The following is a 20,034-nucleotide window of genomic DNA, read 5'->3' on the forward strand; positions in this document are numbered from 1 at the left end:
AATACTACTAACTGTAGTATACAGTTTGCAATAGGTATATATATATATTTCCTATATGCTTCTCTTATTAACTTCTAGTTATAGTGTCATACATTTGTTCTAGTTCATGAGAGAGATTTCTTAATATTTGTATAGTTCATCATGGACATGGTCCACCACAAGGTTCACTGTTTTAAACATTCCCATCTTTTAACATCCAACTTGCCTTCTGGTGACATACATGACTCTGAGCTTACCCTTTCCACCACCTTCACATACCTTTCAGCACTGTTAGTTATTCTCACAACATGTTACCATCACCTCTGTCCACTTCTAAACATTTAAGTTCAACCTAGTTGAACATTCTGCTCATAATAAGCAACTGCTCCCCATTCTTTAGCCTCCTTCTATATCCTGGTAACTTATTTTTCATGTCTATGAGTTTACATATTATAATTATTTCGTGTCAGTGAGACCCAGCAATATTTGTCTTTATATGTCCATCTTATTTCACTCATTATAGTACCCTCAAGGTTTCTTCATCAACCCATTTTTTTAAGATGGTTTTGTTCACACAGCATACATTCTGTCCTAAGTAAACAATCATTGGTTCCCTGTATAGTCACGTATTTATGTATTCAGCACCATTGCCACTATTTATAAAAGGACATCTCCACTTCTTCCACAAGGAAGAAGAGTCAAAGAAGGCAGAGAGACAAAAGAAAAAGAAAAAAGAAAGAGGAAAAACCAAAAAACAAAAAACAAAAACATGACAGCTAGAAAGCAACAAAAGGAAAGATAGCATTAACCTGAAGTAGAATGAAGAGTCAGACAACATCACCAATGCCAGGAGTCCCATACCCTTCCCCTATTCCCCCCACCCCCGTATGCATTTAGCTTTGGTATATTTCCTTGCCTTTATTATATTAAAGGAAGCATAATACAGTGTTTCTGTTAATTATAGTCTCTAGTTTGCATTGTTGTATTATACCCCGATCCCACCCTATTTTTAACACCTTGCAAAGTTGACATTCATTTGTTCTATCTCATGTGAAAACATATTTGTACCTTTTATTACAATTGTTGAGCACCCTGGGTTTCCCTGAGTTACACAGTCCCAGTCTTTATCTTTCGTCTTTCATTCTGCTGTCCCAGATGCTCCTAACCTTCCTCTTTCAACCATCTTCACAGTCATCTTTGTTCAGTGTAGTTACATTGCTGTGCTACTATCTCCCAAAATTGGGTTCCAAACCTATCACTCCTGTCTTTTCCTTTCTGTCTACAGTGCTTCCTTTAGTCTTTCCTGTAGAGCAGGTATCTTGTTCACAAATGCTGTTATTGTCTGTCAGGAATATTTTAAGCTCTCCCTCATATTTGAAGGACAATTTTGCCAGATATAGGATTCTTGGTTGGTGGTTTTTCTCTTTCAGTATCTTAAATATATCACACTACTTCCTTCTTGCCTCTATGGTTTCTATTGAGAAATCCGCACATGGTCTTATCAAGCTTCCTTTGTATGTGTTGGATAGCTTTTCTCTTGCTGCTTTCAGCATTCTCTCTTTATCTTTGACGTTTGATAATCTGATTATTAAGTGTCTTGGCATAGGCCTATTCAGATCTATTCTGTTTGTGGTATGCTGTGCTTCTTGGATCCGTAATTTTATGTCTTTCATAAGAGATGGGAAATTTTCATTGATTATTTCCTCTATGATTGCTTCTGCCCCTTTTCCCTTCTCTTCTCTTTCTGGGACACCAGTGACACGTACATTCCTGCTTTTTGTTTTGTCCTTAAGTTCCCAGAGATGTTGCTCATATTTTTCTATTCTTTTCTCTATCTGTTCTCAGCTTTCAGGTGCCTTGTTCTCCAGTTCCTGAGTGTTTTCTTCTGCCTCTTGAGATCTGCTGTTGTATGTTTCCATTGTGTCTTTCATCTCTTGTGGTGTGCCTTTCATTTCCATAGATTCTGCCAGTTGGTTTTTCGAACTTTCAATTTCTACCTTTTGTACACCTAGTGGTTTCATTATATGCTTCATCTCTTTTGCCATATCTTCCCTAAACTTTTTGAATTGATTTAGTATTAGTTGTCTCAATTCCTGTATCTCAGTTGTAAGTGTAAGTTTATTCCTTTGACTGGGCCATAACTTCGTTTTTCTTAGTGTAGGTTATAGTTTTCTGTTGTCTAGGAATGGTTTCCTTGGTTACCCCAATCAGGTTTTCCCAGACCTAAACAGGCTCAGGTCCCTGAGGGTGTGTCTTAGAAAATTGGTGCAGCTTGTAATGCTTCAAGTCACTGTGCTTTTCTGCCCAGCAGGTGGCTCCTGTTAGCCTGTAACTCCAGACTGGTGTAAGGAAATGTGGCCTGTGGCTGTTTTCCCCCAGGCTCTGGGGTCTGGTTCTGAAGGGAACACAGGTAATAGAGCTGGGCTCCACCTCTTTCCTCTTAGGGAAGATACCCTCCTAGGGAGAGGTCATTAGCATTTGAGTGGTTTCTCTCTGCCTGTGCTATCTCCACCCTTGTCTGGGTTAGAGCTCTGGGAACTGAAAATGGCTGAGGCTTTCTCCACTGTGCTGAAACAGGGACAGAAAGCCCCCTTCAGGGCCAGCCCATGGTCACCCTCCGACTCTCCAAGTTCAGTCATTACCCAAAGCCTCTGTCTGCTTGTTGGGAATTTGTACTGAGCAGTCCACACTTGTTAATTAAAACCCCAGTTGGAGCTCAGCTGTGCTATATTTGCTTGTTGGGAGAGAGCTGCTCTCTGGCTCCATGAGGCTTTGCAGCTCGGGCTATTGGGGGAGGGGCCTCCCAGCTAGGATCCGCAGTTTTTACTTACAGATTTTGTGCTGTGATCTCGGGTATTCCTCCCAATTCAGGTTGGTGTATGATGAGTGGACGATCATGTTTGTCCCCCCGCAGTTATTTCAGATTATTTACTAGTTCCTGGTTATTTATTAGTTGTTCCAGGGGGACTAACTAGCTTCCACTCCTCTCTATGCTGCCATCTTCTCTCCACTCTACCTCAGGTTTTTCATTTATCATACAATGCCTCACATTGTTGGCAGTCAATAAATATTTTTTCAATGGCAGAATAAACAAATTATCTTTACAATGTTTATATTAAGCATATAGTTTCTAGCTCCTTCTTTAAGTAGCTCCACTGTATTTTGTAATATGGATGTGAACTAATTGATCATGCATGTCCCCTATGTATATTGTTTCTAGTCTTTTCTATTATAAACCTTGCTATAATGCATATCTTTAGCTATTCTGTGTCCCTTGCATTTCCTGGATGAATTTTTTGTCAGTTTCTGCAAAAAGCCAACTGGGATTTTGATAGAGTTTGTGTCAAATCTGTAGATCAATTTTAGAAGCATTTCCATCTTAACATTGAGTCTTCCTACGTGAGAACACAGGAAGTTTTTCTATTTAGTTAAGTCTTCTCTAATTTCTTTCAATGTTTTGTAGTTTTCAGTGCACAAGTCTTGTACTTTTGTTAAATTTATTCCTAAAGATTTTATTCTTTTTGGTGCTATTATAATATTGTAAATAGAACTGTTTTCTTAATGTCATTTTTATCATAATGAATATCCTTGAACATAGCCCCTTTACTCAAATGAGTGGGTACATCTGTTGGATAAATTCCTAGATGTGGAGTTGTTAGGCCAAAAGATGTTTATATTTAGCATTTTGATTAATGTTTCAAAATTGTTCTCCAAAGATGTTGTCTCAATTCACATAAACAGATTATAAGAGTGACTTTAATAAGCTGCTTCCTATAATATGTATTATAGAATTTGAACCTTACCAATCTCGCAAGAGAAAAATGCTATCTTTCTTTGTTTAAATGTGCTTATTCAATTATACGTGTGGCTGTATTTTATTTGTTTGCCAATTGTTTGTATTTCTTTTTGTGTGGACTACCTCTTTAAGAAAGCATTTGCCAGCTTGTCTTGGCAAATGATTCATTAATACTCATGCATCAGTTGAGTATCAATCTGTCGATTTTCTTTTCTTGGTTGTGAATTAACTTTTAAGATACCATGATTTAGGATCATTGGAAATGACTTTTTAAAACCAAGTGGCAAAGAACTGGGTTTGTATATGTGTCTGCACAAGACTACACGTCTGTATCTGTGCACTTTCTAATGGAATTGGAACCTGACCAGCCATTGTTACATCCAATAAAGCAAGCATTTATTGGATGCTGATTTGGTGCCAGAATCTCTATTATAGTGATGAATAGATACTGTTCCTGCCTTCCTGAGTGCTCACAATCTGAAAGGGGGTGTTTGAGAGCATGGTGGAGGGAGAGTTTCAATCTGCCAATTTTTAACAGAGGTGCCCTGCACCTGTTGACACTTTTACTTGGCTTTGGAGGCTGATTCTGATTGGTTGAGAATGAAGGGAGGGACAGTTCAGGCTGAAGAGAAAAGTGTGAGCAAAGGCCAGAGGGTGAAAGTGCTTGGCAAATTCCCAGAGTGCTGAGGTGTTGGTGAGGGTAGAGGAAGTGGTGGAACTGTTAGAAAGTGGCTCTAGGAAGGGAAGATGAGGACACAGTGTACAACGGCTTGACTATCAAGCTAAAGAGTTTAATTTTTGTCTTTTTCACTAATGAAGGTATCAGTGATTTTGATGGATATGATTTTAATGTGGAGGCCTACTCAGTAGTGATGATGATGGTGACAACTAAGCTAAGCTCTACTTAAATATTAACTCATTCAGCCTCACAAATTCTGTATAATGGTCTATTATTATATGATATATACAAATTTGAAACTGGAGTTTCTTAATGTTTCTAGTATATTAAATAGGCATTTTTAAAGATCTTTTTATGTAGAAATAATTTTAGACTTGCAAAATTGCAAAAATAGTACAGAGAATTTCCATATATCCAGCTTCTACCAATATTAACATCTTAAAGAACCATGGCACAGTGATCAAAACTGAGATTAACAATGGTACGGTACTATTAACTAAATTATAGGCTTTATTTATATTTCTCGTTTTCCCATTAATGCCCTATTTCTGTTCCAGGATCCAGTCTGGGGTAACATGTTGCATTTAGTTGTCATATCGCCTTGGTCTCTTCCAATTATAATAGTGTCTCAGTTTTCCCTTTTTCTTTCATGACCTTGCCACTTCTGAAGGATACTGGCCAGTTGTTTTGTAGCATGTCCCTCAATTAGGGTTTGCCTGATGTTTTCTCATGAGTAGGTTGAGGTTAGGAATTTTTGGCAATAGTACACAAGAGATGATGTTCCTTTCTCAGTGTATCATAACAGAGGGTATGTCACGTCAATATAGCTTATTACTTGTGATGTTAACTTTTGTCATGTGATTAAGATGGTGTCTCCAGTGTAAAGTTACTATTTTCCCCTCTGGGATTAACATGTTGGTAGAGATACTATAAGACTATGTATGTATCTTGTATCTTCTCAAAATTTCTCCCATTTATTTTAGCATCTGCCAGTGGATCTTGCCTGCAATAATTATTACTTTGGTGTTTTTTTTTCCTATTAGAAACAATTTTCCCTATTATTAACGTTTTGTATTAGTGTGGTACTTTTGTTACAATAATGAAACAATAGTATTATAATTATGCTATTACCTTTAGCCTACTGTTTACATTAGGGTTCATTCTTTGTGTTGTACAGTTCTGTTTTGCGACCTAAAACATCCTTTTATCCCTTTTCAGGTACACAGTTCAGTGGTGTTAATTACATTAACAGTGTTGTACCTCTGTCCTTATCATCCTTTACCAAAACTTTTCCATCACCCCAATTAGATATTCCATACCAATTAAATGTTAACCCCCCGTTCCTGTCCTGAGTGGAACCTGGTCACCTGTATTCTAGTTTCTGACTTTATGAATTTGCATATTTTGCTTATTTCATGTAAGTGAGATCATAGAGTATTTGTTCTTTTGTGTCTGGCTTATTTCACTCAACAAGATATCTTCAAGTTTCATACATGTTGTAGCATGTATCAGACTTCATTTCTTTCTAATGCCAAATAATAAGTTGGTTGAATGCATAAATCACATCTTGTTTATCCATTCATGTGTTGATGGACAGTTGGGCTGCTTCCACTTTTTGGCAATTGTGAATAATGCCAGTGTGAACATTGGTTTGCAAATATCTGTTTGAGTTCCTGCTTTCGATTCTTTGGGGTATATACCTAATAGAGGGATTACCGGGTCATACGCTAATTCTATACTTAACTTTCTGAGGAATCGCCAAACTGCTTTCCACAGTGGCTGCACCATTTTACATTTCCACCAACAATGAATGAGTGTTCCTATTTCTCCACATCTTCTCCAACACTTACTTTCTGTGTTTTTTTTTTTTTTAATAGTAGCCATACTATGTGAAATGGTATCTCATTTGTGGTTTTGATTTACATTTCCCTGATGGTTAGTGTTTTCATGTATGTATTGGTCATTTCTGTATCTTTGGAGAAAGTAAACAGCTACTTTGACAGAAATTTGTTTTACATTGTCACTAAAGAATCTCTGGAGAAATGAATCTTGATATGAGAAATGTTATTTCCATTTTCTAAGGAAAAAACAGTGCATGATTTGAAAATCTTTGAAAACCTGTTTGTATCCACTTTTTATGATTCAAAAATAAATGGTCAAGGTGCTACTTCAGGTTATTCAGGATATTTCTTTCTAGAAATAATGGGTTGAATACAATATGGTATTCCTGAGGGGTCTTTTCAAATCTCTATGAATCTTAATGTTGAATTGAACATTTGCTTTTAGGCAGACAGATTGCTTGAATTTATCTTCAACAGCATATATGCTGTGGATAGTCAGAGAGTAATGTGTATTGAAATGTCACTTTAATTACTTCACTTTTGGGTAGGTGGAGAGGGGTAGAGTCATAGGATCAGATCAAATACGATAAAATGGGGACGGCTATGGCATGTAATAGCCTGTTACTTGAGGGAGATTTATTAAAAATTGTTACCATCAAATGTGATTTTTACTTTTTTATTCTTTTCTCTACCAGCTAAGAGGTTCAGAAAATATTTTAAAATAATAAAAAAATAAAATTTGTATACAAATATCTTCCTTAATTTCCTTATCTTTCATAAAGCACATCAACTTCTCTACACAAATCAACACTAAATAAAAATTCATGGTAGAGCCTTTGGCAAATTGGAATACATTTTTTCATTATTACCAGGTAATGACAAACTCACCAGCCTACTTGCACAAATCCTCTGATACATCATCTTAATGTAATAGTTCTCGAGGCAGGTGGCAGCCCTAAGTAAAACTGCCATTTATGTAGCAAAAGGTTATTGTAGGTTGCTTGGATTAGCAAGCCATGTTGAAAGGATACAAAAAGAAAATGCTTTGTTAACATGAAGCTATAAGAAATATAATGACCAGAATGAATGTAACTAATTTTGCAAGTTCAACTTCACCAATTATTTTATATACTTAATTTTTGTTTTTCAGTCACATTTTTTTGTGATTATAAAAGCAAAGTATACTTATTTGATAAGTTTAGAAAATATTAAAACCTAGCAAACAAAATGAACAAATCATCATCCATAATCCTACCACCTAGAGATAGTAATTGTGTGAGGTGATGGATGAACTCTGAAAGACAGATCTTGGGTTTGCATCAAGTCTTTACTATTTGTTGTTATTTGTCTTTGTGTAAGTTACTTAACCTTTCTGTCTCAGTTTCCTCATCTCTAAGGTGGAGGTAATAATAGAATTTACCTTATAAACAAGGTTTTTGTGAGATAATGCATTGATCATGCTTAGTTATCCTTGCCACATGGTAAATATTGAATATACAGATTACTGTTGTTATTTCCTTCTGATCATTTTTCTAAGCATACTTTTTTTTATAGTTAAGAACGTGCTCTGTGTTCTATAGTACTGTATGTTCTCTAGTTAAGAACATAGTGCCTCTTTTTCACTTAATAACACATCGTAAGCATTTTCTTGTGCTCTTTCCAGTTGATGATCAGCCTTATACTAAATCATGGATCACATTTCTAACTATTTCCTTATGATGAATTTCTGGGTATCTCTGATCAACTGATGGCGGCCCATTTAGCTTGCAAGCATACTCCAGCAGGAAATGATAGATTTCGGGGCTTTAATCTTACAAGCATGACCTCCTGGGGAATATCCCTTAACTCACTGCTGTGATCAAGACTCAATAGGAGCTCAGTGAGTAGAGAGAGGGCTTTGGAGCTGAGCTTGTTTGAGTCTTGATTCTGCAACTTGGACAGTATCTTTTACTGTCTTTGGGCCCCTCCTATATAATGGAGTAATAATAATACCTATTTCATGAGGTTGTTGTAAAGATCAGATGGTTTTATATCTAATCCTGGTACAAGGTAAGCACTTAATGAATGTTGGTTCGTATTGTTTACTATTATGTTCAACACTTAAAGTTTGCTTTTATAAATAATATCAGAGAATGGCAGTGATCTTCAAATATGGCAATACAGATATTTTTAGTTCAAAATGGTTTGATTTTTTTCCTATTTTAAATATAACAAACATTTATCTGTTATGAATTTATCAATCAGAAGACAATATGGGAAGAGATTTGATTTAATAAATCTTGATAAAAAGCTTAATTTTTTTAACTTCAGTGACTCAAAAATGGGATGTTATTTTAATCCAAATTATTATTGTGAAAAGACAAAAATGCTTTGTATTGTTTTTCTTTAAAGTTAAATTTAGGTAAAACCTGCAAATATCCTGCACATATCTATGGAAATATCCTGCACATATCTAAAACCTGCACATATCTATAGAAATGTGTATCATGTGCTATATACTGCTCAAGGTATTTTACTTATATTAACTCATTTATTCCTTACAACATCCTAAAAGTACGGTTCAATTATTGTGCCTGTTTTATAGATGAAGAAACTGAGGCACAGGTAAAATAAATTGCTGAAGATTATACAACTGAGGAGCAGATTCCATCCCAGGTAGTCTGACTTTGGAACCCATGAGTTTGTTCCACTATCTTGCTTAACAACATTCAGATAGAAAATGAGTTATTATTGATTAAATACAATACCAATACATTTATATTGAGTTTGTATTAGTCCAATAATTTAATTAATATTCAGTTCAAGAATAAGTTTTTAAAAATGTAAAACATTTAAATTAATTCCTTTTTTTCCTTTTAGTTTTTCAGCTATGGAACAAAAGTATTATATCAAAACACCGAAGCTTTACCATCTAAATTTTTTCCACCCCTTCAAAAAGCGATGCTACCACCTAATAGTTTTCAAGGAAAAGTGGCTTTCATTACTGGAGGAGGTACTGGCCTTGGTAAAGGAATGACAACTGTGCTTTCCAGCCTCGGTGCTCAATGTGTGATAGCTAGCAGGTAAGTCAGCCTCAGCAAGTTGCCTAATGAGAGAGCATCCTTTGAAGAAACAGTTCTGCCACAAGATTGAAAACATTGGTTGCTGGAATTGTTTGATTAGCATATTAAACTTATATAAAATATCCTGTATAGTATATAAATACATTTTTGAAAAAGTCTTTTAGAATTTGTGATGTTATAAATGATGATCATGAAGCTGTTGATGTATACATTTCCTAAATTCAGTTAGAATTTTTTTTTTTTGGGCAAGAAGATGAAGGAAGAGTTCACTCTTGAGACTGCTTTGTTTTCAGTAGGAGTGATTGTGATTACTGCTTCAATACGTAATTAACCTTGTATCAGGATAATGGATAGACTCCTTCCATTTTCTGTAAGATGGACAGATATTTCAAAACATCTATTATTGAATGGAATGTGGGATGCGTAAGACCATGTGGAAGGAATTTTTTTTTTTTCTTATTTGGGCATATCCTGGTACCTATAATTATGAAAGTCTGGAGCTTTAAAGACAGATCAAAAAAACCCTACCCCTTCCTCCAGTTTTGAATGGTGTGAATTTTGGGGCATGTCAAGTAGGGCTAATCTGAACAATAGTCAGTATATGTCATTTACAAAGAGACACAATTTTTTTCAGATGTTTTTCTTTAATTCAGATTGGCTAGAACATTTTTGTTTTAATGTAATTTTTTAAAAAAAGTTTTAAAATGCTGTTTCCATTGTAATACTACATGATTTATACTCAGGGTCTATTTTTCATATTTCTTTCAAGGGCATGAGACTCTGAAGGTATATATAGTTTGTCCAACCCCATAAATTTGGTCTAAAACCTACTTACATAATACCATGAGTGAGTCTTCTTTCTAAAGCTGGTTTGGGCAAAGAAATAGATACAAATGACTGCAATTAAAGAAATATTTTTAAGTCTATGCATAGATAATGCCAAAGTAATTAAGTAAACATAGTTTGAAAGTGAAGAATTTTATAAATTATTACCAACTGTATAAAAATGGTTTGAATTTAACTTTCAGAAAATGAATTCACTAAAACTAATTTGTACATAGCTATAGTTTTCATATTTTCTCAAAAAATGCTTTTCTTTTTCTAAGCTGTAGATCTCTATGTTCTTCAATTTATGGAATTAAAAAATATATATATAATCTGAAGTCATTTAAAAAACTTATGCAAATTACCATGTGTTTATTTCTAGGAACATTGATGTTTTGAAAGCTACTGCAGAAGAAATCTCTTCTCAAACTGGAAATAAAGTACATTAAAAAACTTATTAATTGGAATGATAACATGTTTAAATAATTTACTTATGTTTTTGGTTTGGAAAATCTAGAGAATGTAGGATTCTTTTTTCTCTTTGTTATTTTGCAGGTCCATGCAATTCAGTGTGATGTGAGGGATCCTGCTATGGTTCAAAATACTGTGTCGGAAATGATTAAAGTTGCAGGGCATCCTGATGTAAGTGTAATGGTGATGAGGCCAAAGTATGAGGTGCTTGATGTTGGTGACATCCACCAAGATGCAGTAAGGAAATAACAACATTGATGTGAGAAAGTGCTGTGTTGAGTATACCCCTATTTTTTTTAGCAAGGCAAATTGTGCTTTCAGATACCAGCTCTCCTTGAAGCAGGTGGATTGCTATACCATGTCCCTTCAGGAATACTTAAAAAACGCATTTGCAAGCATATTGAACAAACTAGATTTTCAGTTTATTTAATAGGATTAATAAATAACAAGGGCAGTTATCCAAAGGCACAATATCTAGTTTAAATGATTCATAATCTTTGCTTTTCCTAGTAACTTTTTATTATCTTCATCAGTGGAGAACAATACAAACAAGGAAAACTGCAGGAAACTCCAGATTTCTCTGTATAAGACCTGAGATATGCATGGATATTTTGCTATTGTTTGTTACACATATTAGAAAGAAGCCATTTCCTCCTCTAGTCTCAAAGAGAGTACTTTTCTTTTTTTTTTTTTTTATCTTCATTTTATTGAGATATATTCATATACCACGCAGTCATACAAAACAAATCGTACTTTCGATTATTCACAGTACCATTACATAGTTGTACATTCATCACCCAAAACAATCCCTGACACCTTCATTAGCACACACACAAAAATAACAAGAATAATAATTAGAGTGAAAAAGAGCAATTGAAGTAAAAAAGAACACTGGGTACCTTTGTCTGTTTGTTTCCTTCCCCTATTTTTCTACTCATCCATCCATAAACTAGACAAAGTGGAGTGTGGTCCTTATGGCTTTCCCAATCCCATTGTCACCCCTCATAAGCTACATTTTTATACAACTGTCTTCGAGATTCATGGGTTCTGGGTTGTAGTTTGATAGTTTCAGGTATCCACCACCAGCTACCCCAATTCTTTAGAACCTAAAAAGGGTTGTCTAAAAGTGTGCGTAAGAGTGCCCACCAGAGTGACCTCTCGGCTCCTTTTGGATTCTCTCTGCCACTGAAGCTTATTTCATTTCCTTTCACATCCCCCTTTTGGTCAAGAAGATGTTCTCCGTCCCACGATGCCAGGTCGACATTCCTCCCCGGGAGTCATATTCCACGTTGCCAGGGAGATTCACTCCCCTGGGTGTCTGATCCCACGTAGCGGGGAGGGCAGTGATTTCACCTTTCAAGTTGGCTTAGCTAGAGAGAGAGGGCCACATCTGAGCAACAAAGAGGCATTCGGGAGGAGGCTCTTAGGCACAACCATAGGGAGGCCTAGCCTCTCCTTTGCAGCAACCGTCTTCCCAAGGGTAAAACCTGTGGTAGAGGGCTCAACCCATCAAACCACCAGTCCCCTAAGTCTGTGGTCATGTTAGCAACCATGGAGGTGGGGTAAAAGAGAGTACTTTTCTATGTTAAAGATATATTCAGACAGATCAATAATATTGAATCTGCTTTGGAATTAAGTAGTATCTTTATTGATAGTGAAGGAAAAGATCACCAGTTAAGAGTTTCTTTGGGGCAAGTTAAACCAAAATGATATGAGAAATTAAAGGGCATTTCTTGAGATTCCTTGAAACAAAGTGTAGTCACATGGTAGATATGATTAATTTGTTTTCATTTTCTTAATAATAGATTCTTTCCTAATTTTAAGACAAGGATTAGGATTCTGAAATTTGGTAAATAACCCAGGAGGTTTTCACAGCCTCAAAAATGTAAAACTGAATCAACCATCATGGTATTGTTTCATAGCAGAGTGTGAACTTCAGCTTTTTTGTATTATTTGGATTAATAAGTTTTGGAAATAAAAGCCCTTGAGAAAAAATGTTCTTCTTCATACAAAAGTTTCTGACTTGCCTTATTCATTTATTAGATCGTGATAAACAATGCAGCAGGAAATTTTATTTCTCCTACTGAAAAGCTTTCTCCTAATGCTTGGAAGACCATAACTGACATTGTTCTAAATGGCACTGCCTTTGTGACACTAGAAATTGGAAAGCAACTTATTAAAGCACAGAAAGGTATGTTTATTTATTCATCATACCTCTATAGCACCCTACTATGTGCATGATCTGTGCCAAGCCCTGAGATACTCACAGAAGTCAATGAGACAGTTGTCTGCACTGAGACACGTATAATTTAGTGGATAAAAATGATATTTAAATAATTATCATACATTTAATATGAGCTATAACAAATTTATGTTTCAAATGCCATGAAAACCTGACAACAGGAAGGCCTAACTCTGCTGAGGGTTGGTGAACAGGTTGAGAAACAAAATGCAACTTGAGCTGAATTTTCAAAGATCTCTATTTAGAGAAGGAAGAAGAGACGGAAACATGAATGTCTATGATTAAAGGCCTAGTGGAGCCTAGCAGAAAACCAGAAGGGTTTAGAGAATGATGAGAAATCTGATGTGGTTATAGATGGTGAGGGAGGGTGATTGGAAATTTTGGGAAGGTCAGTTGGGGTGTAACCGGGAAAGTTATCAATGCCAAAATGGAGTGATCAATGTTAATTCTGAAGAAATAAGAAGCTATTTCCTTATAGATTTCCCTTGAAGGTCCTTCATAAAGAATGTGACTTGATTGCAAAGTTTACTAGCAACAATGTGGGCAGATGGAAAAGATTAAGAAGACCCACTTAGGAGGTTTTATTTTTCTTTTGGCATGTGGACAGATGATATTGGGGATTGAATCATGTTCTGTATAAAAAACAAGTTCAGGTCCCAACCCTGGTTCTTGGGGGTGTGAACCCATTGGTAATAGGACTTTTGAAGATGGTGTGCCCAGACTGAATGAGAGTGGGCCTTCATCCAAGATGGCTGAAGTCCTTTTAAGCAAAGGAAATTGTACACAGAAAGAGAAACCATGAGAAGACCAAGAAACTGGAAGTCATAAGAACCCAGAAGAGACAGAAGACATCGCCATGTGACAGAAAAACCAAGGACCAAGGATTGCTGGCAGTCCAGCCCCAGAATGCAGAATCTTCTGGGAAAAAGCATCACGTTGTTGATGCCTTGATTTTGGACTTCTCCTAGCCTCACACTCTGAGCCAGTAAATTCTTGTAAGCCAACCCATTGCATGGTATTTCTTTTAGCAGCTAGGAAACTAAAACAGATGGTCAGAGGGATAAATTAATTGACATTAGGAAGATAAGATCAACAGGACCTATTGATGATGTGAAAAAGTTTTTAACTGGGGTCAATAGTTTGGGTGGTGATGGCCTTGATGAAGTTGAGAACACTGGAGGAATAGATTTAGAGGGAAGTTAATGGGAGAATGTTTTAGTTTAATACTGTGAACCAACTTCTTTATGAAAGTTCATGCATATATAAAGAATAAATACATAGGTAACATATGGATGTATTTATATACAGATGTCGAGAAGCTATGTATATTTATTTATTAAATAGACTTATATTGATGACTTGTATGTAGCAAGTCCTGTGATGCATGCCATAGGCACTGAGTGTCCCTGAACAAATTAGGATTGGACCTTGAAGGATAGTATTTTCTCAGAGAAGGTGGAGAGTATTCAGAGCAGGGATAAGGAGGAAGAGTCCATGTGCTTTTCAAAGGATGTCCTTGGAGGTTTGAGGGGAGGAAGGAAGGTGTGGAGCTGGCCAGGTTCCTTCCTTTGGTTCAGAGGCTCTCCCTCGTTAATTCAGTTCTTGTGGGCAGCATGGATAATCCTCACACCAGCTTGAGAAAGGATTTGGGAACAGACAGAAGGAAGCTAGAGAGGCACTAGCTCTTTTTGTGCTAAGAGTTTCTATCCTTTCTCTGTGCCTCACTGAAATTGAAATCTCAGGTCACTTATTGCCACAACAGAGTGGATACAATTGAAATTTTGAGTTTGGATGTGTTTGGTTTGGTTTGGTTTTCTCAAAAGGGATGGATGATTAGGAAGGGACACGGGGAAGGATTGTGCCGACTCCTCTCTCTTCCCTGACTCTGTCCGAGGAAGAGAGGGCCTTATCTCTGCATCTCTCGTCCCTTTCTCTGACTCTGTCTGGTTTTCTCTTTCCACCGCTGACTCGTCTATCTCATTCTCTCTATTAATGCTCCCATTTTGATTCCCTGCTTCTTTCTTCATCTGTTTCTTTCATCCCTTTTTCTGTCTCTTTCTCATTGTCTTTTATTTCTTCCCCTCCCCATCTCTGTGACCCTCAATTTCTGTCACACTCACCCTTCTTTTCTCATTATTGACTTTGCATTTTAACATAGACTTTGATCTATTTTTATTCATCATGTTGGATTAAAATTCTATGGGCTTCATTAAAAATATATTAGATAAGATTTTTTAAAAAGATGGAAACCAGTTTTTATTCCTCCAAGATTCCTGTCAGTTGATGATGTAACCTGACAGGGTTTAAAGAACTTGTACCACTGGGCTAAGAAGAGTACTGGTGCAGGGTCTATTCTGGTATTGGATCAATAGGGAATTCAGGTGCTAATGATCTTTAAAGTGTGTCCAAGTGTGGAAATCTGGAAGTAAGTGTAAGGTGCAGGCAATCTATGGTAATTGAAGTTCATGAGTTTGTTAGGTGGTCTGGTATCTAAGAAATCAATCAGGATAAGATATCTGGGATATCAGATTGGAGAAGATAACAGCATCAGCAACTGGAGGATAGAAGCTTACTTGCCAGGGATAGGAATTGGTGACAATGTGCACTCAGGGAGGGGACAGCAGATGACTGACAATCAAGAGGTTTGTAGCCATAGCAGGGACACAGTAGCTAGAATTAGAGGGAAATTGTTAAAAACACATTTCTAAGGACCATTACTATAAAATTAACAATTGTGAACAAATAAAAGATTTATGAAACTACTAAAGACATTAGCCCAATATTCTCTAATAGCCACACATGTCAATAAATAAATGACTGGTCCATATTGGGAAGGATATTGAAAATATGCCAGTTCCATTCATCACTAGAATATCATGTATAAATGTAATGATCTAGTAAATAGTACAGAAAAGGGTGTACTGAATTTTATTAAAGAATTGAGAAAACTTGCAATGGGGGAAGACTAAGAGTGAGAATAATATGGGGTTCTATTTAAGAGTCTAGTCACAAAGGATATGGATAGATGAACGTTGAATTTTTCCTTCAAATCCTAGCTCACTTAGAAGCAATCACTTGAAAGTCACAAGAGGTGATTTTAGAACATATAATGAAGTTTTTTTTATTGAAGTAGCATTCATAATACTTTATACTACCATAATACCTTAAATAATTTACAAAATGCTTTCAAACCAGTGTGGAAATGGTATGAAACCTGAGAGTGTTATAAAATGAAATACAGATAGATTCAAGATTATGTCAATGGATAATATAACTCTAATGTATTATTTTTAGTTTGCTAAAATTGAGGGAAAATTTAGATAGTGAAATGCACAGACCTTAGGTGTGCAAATTGATGAGTTTTGATGAACTTGTACACTTATGTAGCCATTACACAATCAAGACCAAGAACATTTCCATCATCCCCAGAAGTTCTCTCTTGCCACCTTCCAGTCAGCCCTCACCATCTGTTCAGGTCTTGTCCATTTTAAAATTTGGTTGTTTGTCATCTTGGAATTAAATTCAAAGTGTTTTTTTATGTATTCTGAGAACAATTCCTTTATCAGATATATGTTTTACAAGTAATTTCTCCCAGTGTATGGCTTGTCTTTTCATGCTCTTAACAATGCCTTCTCAACAGAAAGGTATTTCATTTTGATATTGTCCAACTTAAAAATATTTTTTCTATGGCTCATGCTTTTGGAGTCCTGTCTAAGAAATCTTTGCCTCATCCGAGGTCACAAGTAATCTGTCCATTGTTTTCTTGCAGAACTTTTATCGTTTTATCTCTTACATTTTTGTGCATGATCCATTTTGAGTTAATGTTTGAACATAGTTTGAGGAAACATTCAAGGTTCATTTTTTTGCATATGGTTATTCATCCTTTCCCCATTGAATTTCCTTGGTATTTTGTTGAAAATCAATTGGCCATAATTTTGAGGGTCAATTTCTAAACTCTTTATTCTATTAATCTATATGTCTATCATTATTTTGATTAGTTTAGCTTTATAATATATGCATATGTTGTGTGTTATCTGTATTATATGTATTGAATACTTTTTTATATTAACTTGAAATCAAGTAGCATGAGTCCTCCAGCTTTGTTTTATTTTTCAAAATTATTTTAGCTATTTCTGTGTCCTTTGCATTTTCATACAAATTTTAGAATCAACTTGACAATTTTTGCAAAAAAGCCTATTGGGATTTTTAACAGGGTTGCGTTAATCTATAGGGTCGTCTGAGCTATTACCATTTGATTCTCCATTTACTTAGGTATCCTTTAATTTCTTTTAGCAATGTTTTGCTGTTTTTAGTATAATGGTTTTGTGCATATTTTGTTAAATTTCTCCCAAAGTGTTTCATATTTTTGCTGCTCTTGCTAGTGATGTTGCTTTCTAAATTTTACTTTTCAGTTGTTTCCTTCAAGTATATGGAAATACAATAGATTGGGTTTTGTATATTGACCTTGTTTCCTGGCATCTTGCTGAACTTATTTATTGGTGTGTAGCTTTTTTGGTAGATTACTTAGGGTATTCTACGATTATGATCATGTTATTTATGAAAAAAAGACAATTTTATATCATGTATACTTTTATATCCTTTTCTTGCCTTATTTTACTGGCTAGGACCTCTAGTACAATGTTAAATAGCAGCGGTGAAAGTTAACATCATTGTTCCTGATATCACCAATATGGCATTGATATCCACTATTAATTATGATGATACTTGTAGGTTTTTCATGAATGCCCTTTATTAGTTTGAGGAAATTCCCTTCTACATCTAGTTTGCTGACAGCTGTTTTTTTTTTTTTTAATTCATTAATAGATATAGAATTTTGTCATGTTTCTTTCTGTATTTATTGAGATGGACACGTTTTTTCTTCCCTTTTGCATTTTAATATGGAGAATTACATTGATTAATTTTGGAATATTAAACTAACATTGCTTTCCAGGGCTAAACCCTGCTTGGTTATGATAATTATCCTGTTTGGATATTGCTGAATTTGTTTTGCTAAAATTTTCTTAAGGATCATTGTGCTTATGCTCATGAGAGAGATTGGTCTGCAATTTTCTTTTCTTCTAATATCTCTGTCTCATTTGATATCTGGATAATGTTGGCTTCATAAAGTAACTTATCAAGTATTCCCTTCTTGCTTCCATTTTCTGAAAAAGTTTGTGGAAAATTGGTGTTATTTCTGTCTTAAGTAGTTGGTAGAATCCATAAATGAAGCTAGCCCTCTTCTTCTTGGACTCTAACATGTATACTAGATTGCTTATTATGGTCCCACGGTCAATGAAGTTCTGTCTATTTTTTCAGTCTTTTTTCTCTTTGTTCCCCAAATTGGACATTTTCTATTGATCTGTTTCCAAGTTAATCTTCCTTTCTCTTGTCATTCAGTGAATGTTCTTATATTTTAGTTTTTGCTTCTAGAGTTATTATTTTAGTAGTTTTTATTTCTCTACTGCTGGTACCCACTGATTTTCTCATTATGGCCATCTCTTCCATTAAGTCCTTGTAAGTTAAGTCCTTGAACACACTTAAAATTGCTTTTAAGACCTCATCTTCTAATTTCAACACTGGGGTCATCTTGAACTTTCTACTGAGTATATTCTTTTTTTTTTTTTTTCTCTTGACTATAGGTTACATTCCACTGTTCCTCTTTGCATATATAGTGATTTTTAAAAAATTATTCACTGGATATTACCTTTTTTTCAGGCAATTACATTTCTGAGAGTTCACCTTGAAATTTTAAGTGTTTGGGTTTACATGTTGTTAGACTGAACCAGTTTCAGTTTTGCCTTTAGTTATTAGATAAATACTTTAATCTTGTGACATCATGGTTACTAATAATGTTTAGCCATTTTGGGGTTTAAATGTATAATTCAAGTTGTGGGATTTAAATGTATAACTCAAGTTGTTTACCAAGCCCTTCTAATTTGGCAAGACTCAAACTTAAATTCTTTCTCCTCCATACTAGGCAGCAACTGATAGCTCACTTTTCAGCCTTTCATCTTTACACTGAGCTTCTTAGAGCCATTCCTGTGCTTACTCAATTCATGGATCAATTGCAGGAAGTTTGTATGCAGGTCTTGCATTCTCCTTTTCCCTGACTCTGGTAGTCCTAAACTCTGTCCTCTGGAAACAGGTGTTGGGTTGGCTAAATATAACCTTAATCCTTTGAAATTAGTATTATATTTAGCCTAAGTCCAACAAATGCCTTTTGTGCCAACATCAAAGACATATTAGATAACTTTTTAACACAGTATGATGCTCTTCATATTTATATGTTCTTCAGAATCTTAAATTACATAACATTTAAGTAAAAATGTTGGCTGCTTAGATCCATTATTGTGTTTTCAAAATATGTGTTTGGGTTCCATCTAAAGAAAATTAGTATTGATTACATTTTATTTTTGTTTGTCTTGCATGTATCATTTAACAAGATACATGACAGCCTAACTACCCAGATGTTATACTTGATTTTGGACTGGCTTTGGTAATTGAGTCACATGGATTACTTTATGTGAAGAAACTAGAATTCTTTCCACGTAGGGCCATAAGAGAATACTGTAGCAATTACTGCAACATCTACAATTATCAAATAAAAGAATATAATGCAACAGATGTTGGAATACAGAACAAGCAAAACAGGAGGCATTATGAAAAAGGATATGCCCTAATTTCAACCAAATTTTCTTTTCTTTATCTTTTCTTCCTTCTTCTTTCCCTCCCTCCCTTCCTTCCAATGGCTGACTTTACTGAGTGCTTATGCTGTGTCAGGTGTTATTTGAAGTGCTAAATACTTATTAACTCATTTAATACTTCCTGTAAGGTCATTATTTTCATTTATAGATATGGATAGAAACTGAGGTACAGAGTTAGTCTTTTTTAATATTCACCTTTACAAATGAGAAACCATGGTTTATTAAGTACCCAATAAATGTTAATTATTACTATTAAATTGACAAATTGACATAACTAAAATTTTTTTTTAAGTTGTCATAAGTGATCTGTTAGAGAAAAGAAGAAACTCTGGTTATATTCTAGTTATGGTCACCTAGTTCACAATTCATAGTAGGGCAGTCATAGTAAGTGATGGTATTTTTACCACTATTCAGCTTTCTCATTGGTAAAACAGA

At 35.2% G+C, this 20,034-nt stretch overlaps 1 protein-coding gene across 1 annotated transcript in view; it reads left to right on the forward strand.

The window, feature by feature from the left end:
* The window catches only part of DECR1 (2,4-dienoyl-CoA reductase 1), a 64,912-nt gene that overhangs the window by 6,399 nt on the left and 38,479 nt on the right, over positions 1 to 20,034 (forward strand). The window contains exons 2-5 of the mRNA XM_037802691.1: positions 9,155 to 9,357; positions 10,565 to 10,622; positions 10,738 to 10,824; positions 12,697 to 12,844. Coding sequence (XP_037658619.1) covers positions 9,155 to 9,357; positions 10,565 to 10,622; positions 10,738 to 10,824; positions 12,697 to 12,844 — 496 coding nt within the window. The remainder of the gene's footprint in view (positions 1 to 9,154; positions 9,358 to 10,564; positions 10,623 to 10,737; positions 10,825 to 12,696; positions 12,845 to 20,034) is intronic.

Source organism: Choloepus didactylus, chromosome 14 (assembly GCF_015220235.1).
Source record: "Choloepus didactylus isolate mChoDid1 chromosome 14, mChoDid1.pri, whole genome shotgun sequence".
Classification (NCBI taxonomy): Eukaryota; Metazoa; Chordata; class Mammalia; order Pilosa; family Megalonychidae; genus Choloepus; species Choloepus didactylus.